General features: G+C 38.4%; 1 protein-coding gene across 3 annotated transcripts in view; it reads left to right on the top strand.

Annotated features, from left to right (window-relative positions):
• Nucleotides 1-8,127, top strand: part of ACYP2 (acylphosphatase 2) — a 33,249-nt gene continuing 25,122 nt past the window's right edge. Inside the window, exons 1-3 of one of the 3 annotated variants that reach the window (XM_066177954.1) lie at nt 1-152; nt 774-790; nt 2,216-2,325. In XM_066177954.1, the coding sequence (XP_066034051.1) occupies nt 83-152; nt 774-790; nt 2,216-2,325 (197 nt within the window). In that variant the 5' untranslated portion in view covers nt 1-82. Of the gene's footprint in view, nt 153-237; nt 427-773; nt 791-1,632; nt 1,964-2,215; nt 2,326-8,127 lie in introns of those variants that run through there. The other 2 variants (XM_066177953.1, XM_066177955.1) reach the window with 2 other exon arrangements.

The raw sequence follows: 8,127 nt of genomic DNA, 5'->3' as shown, positions 1-8,127 counted from the left end.
GAGCCTCTCGCGCTTCCGTCCGGGCGCCGCGGCTCCGCGGAGCACAGGTGCCTGCCACTGCGACTCTTCCTCCACTGCTGCCATGTCAGTCCTGGGCAAAGCCTCCGGCGCACTCAAATCCGTGGATTACGAAGTGTTCGGGCGAGTGCAAGGTAATGGCGGGCTGAGGGGGGCTGGCGGGCTAGGGGCGCCGCGCTCAAGCGGCGGCGGCACCGCGCGTGCGCGGGAGCGGCCCGAGGGGAGGTGGGAGGTGCCGCGGCGTTCCCAGCGGGACGGGAGAGTTTTGTGGGTTTTTTTGTATGGTTGGGTGTTTTTTTGTTTTTTTTTTTTGGTTTGTTTTTGTTTGTTTGTTTTTTTTTAATCGTTGTAAATATTTCCCCGCCTTAAGGCTCGGCTCCACCTGGAGCACAGGCTGCTCTGTCCAAAGTAGGTCCCGTTGCGCGCACTTGGGCTCGTGGCTTCTGTCAGCGCGGATATGTGGAAACGTCCCTCCCGCCCTTCCCATTCACACGCTGCAGCGTTTTAATTGCCAATTAAAATACGTGAATGGCAATCCTCGTGTGACGAAGGGAAGGCTCAAACACATGTTTTGTTCGGTTTCCCTAGTATTAACGTCACTAAAATTTCTATAGTAAAACACTACGGGTAATTTGTATGCACATCATTGCTCCTTTATATTAACTGAAATTCCTACAGGTGTTATGCTTTCATAGGACTATTATTATTATTATTATTATTATTATTATTATTATTATTTGTTTGGTTTTTTTTAGGTGTTTGCTTCAGGATGGTAAGGCAATGCTGGATTTACAAGCTACTTACTTTATGGTATAATATTTCCAGTGCTAAAAATAAGGCAGCAGATCTGTGGAGTGTAAACATATTCAGCCTGAACTTTGGTTGGATGATTAAGTACTGTGAGTAGACTTAAAATGGTTTTATATTAAAATGGATTTTGGAAGCTTACTAATGAGTTACTTGTGTAGATTGTGGTTTGGGTTACTTGTGATGTAACAGCTACAAGACTGTTGTAACACCTTAATCTTTAGAAAGGTTAAATCTGAAGCAAGGTGTTTCAGTTTAACTTTTCAAATAGCAACTCAGTACCAGTATTTAAGAAAGGTTACTGTGGAAAAATCTGGGGAAAAATGTGCTCAGACAACTACTTTGTGGCTCATATCCTAAACAAGTGACTCCAGCAGCTCTGAAGTGCAGTAGGTGGTTTTGCATTTCAGAGAAACCCATGAAACAAGATGATAAAGTAAGAATAGTGTTTTTGTCTCAAAATAGTGCCCCATGCATAATATTAAACCTGAGAGACTTTATATGTAGTTTACATGTATTGTGAAATAGTGCCAAATAGAAATGAACAGGGGACTGCAGTGGAGTTTGCCTTGAATTTAGTTATTCTGTCGAGAAAAAAGGGTAAGTCCAAGCTTGCTGTGCCTTGTTTTGAGCTGACCCAAGGTCATGTGAACACACAGCTCCATGCCAGTCCTGAGCTGCTCTGCAGTACTGACAAAAAGGTTTGCAGCTGCATTCCTGTGCTTTTGGACAAATTAGTTTGGAGAACCTGCTCATAATCACCTTGGAAAACAATCTTCATAGTTAGCACCACTTTTTCATTGGCTAAATCACCCCAAAGCACGTTTTGTCTTCTGGGATGGGTCATACGGAGCTGAGGTCTGGCTCTTGCTATTTGTGAATTTCATCACAACTGGTCATAATTTTTTGGTATTGCAGAAATATCCCCTTTTTTTTCTAGTCAGTAGATTATGACCTTTGCTGTTGTTTGTCAGTAGAAATGGAGCAGCTGGGGGTAGGATTTAAAGGGTGAAAGTCAGGTGGAAAGGATTTGAAAGGGAACTGAGAAGTTTGCACACGTAGCAGATTTAATGAGTTTAAAAACTGTGTTGATCGAAGGGTCAAATGAGCCCTAATAGGAGCTATGGAAAGAAATAAAGTAGGTACAAGGGAATGGTGTGGGATTAGCGAAGTCCTTTGTGATCAAAATCTTTTTCTTTTTGGAAAATGAGCTGCGCCTGCTGCAACTCCAGAGCTGCCAGGAACATCTGAATGCCTGAGGATGAGTATCACTCATGGATTTTTATTTTTAAAGTGTGGCTCTTACAGCTGAGGAAATGTGGGGTGAAGTGTTCTGACTGTGGTGTCTGTGCTGGCATTGATTGTCCTCTCTCATTATTTCCCAAATCAGTACACAGAACAGGAAGCCAAGAAATTAGGAGTGGTTGGCTGGGTTAAAAACACCAGCCAAGGAACTGTGACAGGCCAAGTTCAGGGCCCAGAAGAGAAAGTGAATGAAATGTAAGTATTTCTATGTTTGTGGGTTTTTTTCTTACTCTCATTAAAGGCATTTACAGAAGTGTTTTTAATACAAAGCGACAAGTATATTCATGTGTTAGTAATGTAACAATGTTTGCATTCAGTTTTGGAGGTAAGAAGGTGATTTCTTTAAGCTGTGAACAAGTCTTTAAGCTTGAAAAATACTCTGTTTACATTTCTAGTGTCACACAGTTTGTTAATGTATTTCCTTAACAGCCTCATTTCTTGTGAAATTAAAAGAAAGCCTTTATTCATGTGACTAAACATCTGTTTTTTAATTCATCAAAACGTCTCTTGTTAAAAAAAGATTGAAGAACTTCTTGATATGCCTTCTCAGTCTGTGCTTAAAAAACAGTTTAAAGGAAACTGGGTTTAAATATGACTTTTTTTTTTTTTCTGTTAAAAATCCCCCCTAATACATAAATACACATTTTGGCCAAGGCCTGCAGTCTCTGCCATTTGAAAATTAGTTTTGAAGTATTTTGGTGTCTTTTAAAGAATGGGTAAAAATTTTCATTATGAAATTGCCAGTTTCCAGGAGCTTAAAGCTGTCACTGAGGAAATGATGCCTGGAAAAACACAAGCCTGATTGAGTTCCTTCCAACTATCATTTTTTGCAAGTGTATACAGGGAGATTGTTTGGAACTTTAAAAAATCCTTCAGGGGTTTGTTCTGGTAACAAAGAATGAGTAAGGGCAGAACTTTCCTTTTCTAGATGGGGTATTCACAGTGCACATTCTGCCAACACTTTCCCATACAGGAATTGCTTCAAAACTGAACTTGGATGAAGAGAAGTTGGCTTTGTGCATAGAAAAATGTTGCACATTTCCAATAATTTTCCTTGGTTTTGTGCTTAATGTGAGGTTGCTTATCTTGGGCTGCAAAATATTTACAAAGCTAGAGTAATATCAGGTTTTTTCTTATATCAAGTTTACACTTACTTTTGGAAAGAATTTTGTTAATATCCAGATCTCTTCATGTTTTGTAAATTTGTGTTGGTGCCACATTTTTATTTAACTTGGAACATGAAACTGACCATGTGAGAAACCAGGGTTTGTTTTCTATTTATTATCCTACTTTGTCCTATAAAAGCAAAGATCCAGAAGAAACAATAAGTTGTTTCCAGTTGCTGCTCCTTTGTTTCATGTTGGAAATCAATGTGTTCCTCTGATGTGGGAGTACAAAGTCAAAGTGTGGGTTTTGATGCATGGATTACTAAATTAGGAGTCCTGGAGTAAAATACTGAAATAGGAAGACTTTTCCTTGCACCCTCTGTGCTCTCCAATGTATGGAAAAGGCAGTGAGTTAATTTTTGTCATTAACTTGGTGAAGTTGCATGTGAAAAGGGAACTCTTGTGTGTGAACTGCTCCTTTGAAAGACCCTTATTTCTTTCTATGGGTACTGGTACAGATCAAAATGGTTTTCAGGTTCTGGAAGGTTTTTTTCAGCATTTTTTAATAATGCTATTAATTCATAATATGTCTTCTCAGATTTAAATGTTATTTAAAATGCTGTATTTAAAAAACCAAACAACAAAATGAAAATTGCTTCTGTTGTGGAAAATGGATACAAACCAATATCCCTAAACATGTGGTTGTATTCCAATTGTGATAAATCAACAGGAAAAAAATCTATTACCAACAGCCTATGCATGTTCTGGTTTGTGTTTTAGCTTTTCAGGACTTTAAGACACTGTGATGACACTTGTTAAAAATTTGTAGCTCCTGCACATTGAAGAAAACTGAACACTTTGCAGAGGAAGAAGTGCATGAGCTAATAGTCAGATATTTCAAGAAAGCTTCCTGGTGGTGTTTGTTACCCTGTGGGAATCTTTCCAGAGCAGTTTGTGCAATATCATTTAGATCAATATTTTCACACTTACCCCAGCTTTTCAATTAAACATGAAGCACAGAACAGCTGAAAAATCACATCATGATGGTAATAAAATTTGTCAGTTATTTTACTGGTTCTGGGTTTTTAATGTTAATGCGTTTTAGGGGAAAGTTGTAGAGGTGTTTTGGTCTGTCCTAAGCAATACTTATCTTTTTATGATGCTAAATAGAATCAAGAACGTGGACTAAAAAGAGTAGGGATGCCATTGGAAAGTACAAGTGTCCTACAGGTAAATAGGCAAAGCAATATAAGAGGGAGAAAGAGCAATAAGGGATTGAGAGGACAATAAAGATAGAAAAAGTGTAAAAAATGTGGGAAAAAGCTCAAGGCTTTCCAGTGTTGCAAGAAGCATGGAGTGACTAACGAAGCCTGCCTTTGTGCTGGAACAGGAATGCAGCAGGCCTCTAACCCAATGGTTTTCCAGCAGCTTCCCATTTTCTGCCTCTTTTTATTCTATTTTTGTATCAGTAATTATAGTGGGAGGCACAGTGACAATGTATCCAGTGCAGGCTCAACATCAAGAAGCAATGGCTTTATATAATTTATTTTTTTGTGCAGGTTGCAAGGTAAGATATAACTTAGGAGGAACAAGAGGATGAGCAGACATAAAATGTAGTCCTGCTGTGTTACTCTGAGTGGTGCTATGCAAAATAGGCAAACAGCTGAGTAGGGGCCTCCTGGCTCTGCAGAAATCAGTTTTAAATAAGTGTGAACAGCTGGGGCCTGGGAAGTGCTGCATGTGCAGGAAGTTGTATCCATGATTGGACCATTCATTTAGTGTTGAACATGAGTATGAATTTCTTTGGAAGTGCTGGGAGGCTAATTCCTTGATATTCTGTGGTGCTAAAGTCTTGGTCCCATTGAAAACTGGCAAAATGTACCAACTTCCCCAAGACACAGATTGCAGTGGGAATGTCACTGAGCTGCAGGAAACCCACGGGATAGATGAGCACTTCTAGATATTTTCCTTTCAATTTTGCAGTGTTTTGTTTTAATGAAAACCTTTTAGGTTCTCAGGGATCAGGTGACTTTTATGTAAAGTACTTTAAAGCCAATTTTTAAGTTGGGAGATCTTGGAGAATGTTTTAGGGGGTGTTTTTAAGAAGTCTTGAGAACCTTTTACCAGTCATCTTACTTCGGTATCCCTTGGTTTTTAACTCTAGATGGAGCTGTTAGTTCTGAAGATCTTCAACCATCTGCGCTCTGTTTGCAGGGAATCTATTTTTAGACTGTTATAGTAGAATCCATCTTTTTCCTCACTCTATTTTATAGTCTTGTTCCCTTTGCTGCTTCTGCACCACACAGATATTATTACACCACCCTTAGCCTTAGATAAAAAAAAGTTTGTTTTCAGAGAGTTTTACCTGTCAAATCCCAAGAGAAGCAGAGCTGTACCATTGCTGTAACATGATACGGTTTTATGGTAAAGTGGAGGTGGTTTTTTTTGCCAGCCAAGGTATGAGCTGATGATAAAAAATGGGCTAGAGGGGTGTAGTACTTTGTTTTATTTATTTTTTTTTTTCCCAGGAATACTCACAGCAAAGGGTTTTTCATTATAGTATCTTGTGCTATTTCTTCCACTTTACCCATTAAATAAGGTCGGAGCCTGTGTAGTCATGGTGGTTGTTGCCATAGCAACCTGCATTGACAAGCTGGAAGTTGCTTTCCTGGGAGAATTTTTTGAACTTTGATGACGAATTGCTTAGTTATCCATTAAAAAGAGAAGATAAGGGTCTTTGTAAAGTGCCAAATTCAGAATTTACTCCAAAAATCCAAGGTTTCAAATCAGGCTGACACTTGAAAATGTGAAATCTTAGGATATTTTTTGGGCACAACCCTGTAACAGCACAGTGAGTGTTCTTCCTGTCTCTAGAGAAAGGCAGAGTTCTAAATATAGATGGCTTGTCTTGGATGGAAAGGGGTTTTAATTAGGAAACTAATGCTAATTTTGTTTGAATGTTGTATTTTTTATTACCAGTGTCAGTTAAGAATTAATATTAATTAAGATTGAACTGGCACAAGATTTAAATTACTGTAGTGCATAAATGCATAGAAAAAAATCTAGATTTTTACTATGTAGAAGAGGAAAAGGAAACTCTGTATTAGTTATTCTCATATTTGCCACTGTTTCAGTAATCATGTGTAGCCAGGGTTCCTGTCTGTCCCAAGTGACATTGAATAAATTCTTTTTCTCAATATAATTTTTAATAGTTTGCAGAGAATAGTCCTTAAAGGGAACTAAATGCTACTAAAAATACCCGTGGAAAAAAAATCTAGATCTTAATACCCAGTTGATGTTTAGTTATAAAAAGAACAGATTTTAGTCACTGTTTTGAGATTTTTCTCTATTTTAAAAGAATTTATTTTAAGTATTTTGCTCAAACTAGAAGTGTTGTTTAGGAGAAGAATCCTTAACATTGATTTGCACATGAACTTGTCAGTGAGGCAGAGACATGCTACAGTAGGGTGTCTGAAATATTCCTGGAATGTGCTGTTCTTGGGAAGCTGACAGTGACAGATTCTGGAGAAGAGGGCAGGGGGAAATGAAAATCACATTCTTTGATATTTTTTAAACTTTGTTTAAATGCAAACTAGTGAAAGGTTTTAGATTTTTTTCTCATTTATGGTGGTAATGAAGAACAGTTTTTACATTAATCACTGCTGAAGGTGATTTACAGTGTTTCAGTTAATCAGTAGCAAATGACAGGAAAATATGATGGGAATATCATAATTCAGTGTGGCTCCGAATATTGTAAGATTAGGTTTTTAATATTTGATTATATTTTTTTTTTAAAGGTAAGACTAATGTATACTGGAAAACTAAATTAGGCTATAACTTTTGTGGGTAATAAAATGGTAAATGTGATTCTCTTTTCATATTGAATGTTTGTGGTATTAATTTCTTCTCTATAATGATTTATTGCTTAAAATTGACAGTCAAAGTTGTGAATTATTGTAGTTATTGGTTTTGTAAATGAAATTTACTGAATTGTTACTGATGATGGCCTGGGAGAAACAAGAGTAAACCTTGTTCCTTGGGATTTTTAGCCATATAAAATTAGATGAATGAGCTAATTAATTTGTTGTAGTAACGGTACTCTGTTTAAAAGCCAAGGAATAGGTCAGGTAAGTCCAAACATGAAGTTTTTGGTTACTGAGAATAAATTGAGCTGAAGGAGGGCTGCATGTGGTTCCAGCACAAAGCCAGAGGCCCAGTGGCTTATCTTGTGCAGTGTCCCACGGGAATTCCTCTGTCCTTCTGGGGCCCAGGAAGAGGCTGTTTTCCCACTGTGCCCACAGGGCGTAAGGGAAGTGGTGTCCCTACGCCCTGAAGGTCACCCAGCCCACCAGTGACAGCCAAAAATAGCAGTGGCCTCCTGGCACGGCTCCTCTGCTTTCCACTGCACTGGATGTGCCTGTTCCCTGCAATGCCTTAAACCACAAAAGCTTTTAGCCATGCTTGGGTCTTTCTGGATATAGAATAGTGCAAGAAAAAAAAAGAGTTTTCCACACCCCTGTTTTTTCTGCTGGAGTATAAAAATAGCTGTCTTGCATGACCTTGTGATTTTTTTTTTTTTTACAGTAGCTCTGTGGAATTGGAATTCTTCATCAAGTGTCTGGTTCCATTTCTTCTTATTGCTGAAGTATTTTTTGTTCATAGAGTATTTACCAGATATTCCTGAATGCAAACAGGTCTGAATTTCTGGGACTTTGGCTCTGGAATAAGCAGTGTTAGTGTTTCCGTTGTCTTGGAAAGCTCAGAATGTGATGTTGGGCAAGATAGTTCATTTTTCTCCTGTCTCTGGTGGATGCTGCATTAATGCTCCCAAGTCCTTTAGCAGTGTTAGGAACTAAGGCTGAGTTTCCTATGAGATTCCAGGCTTTTATTG

Source organism: Chamaea fasciata, unplaced genomic scaffold (assembly GCF_029207755.1).
Source record: "Chamaea fasciata isolate MVZ Bird 193981 ecotype frontalis unplaced genomic scaffold, bChaFas1.0.hap1 SCAF_3, whole genome shotgun sequence".
NCBI classification, from domain to species: domain Eukaryota; kingdom Metazoa; phylum Chordata; class Aves; order Passeriformes; family Sylviidae; genus Chamaea; species Chamaea fasciata.
Note: the sequence above shows the minus strand (reverse complement) of the source record. Positions and strands in the feature narration are given on the sequence as shown.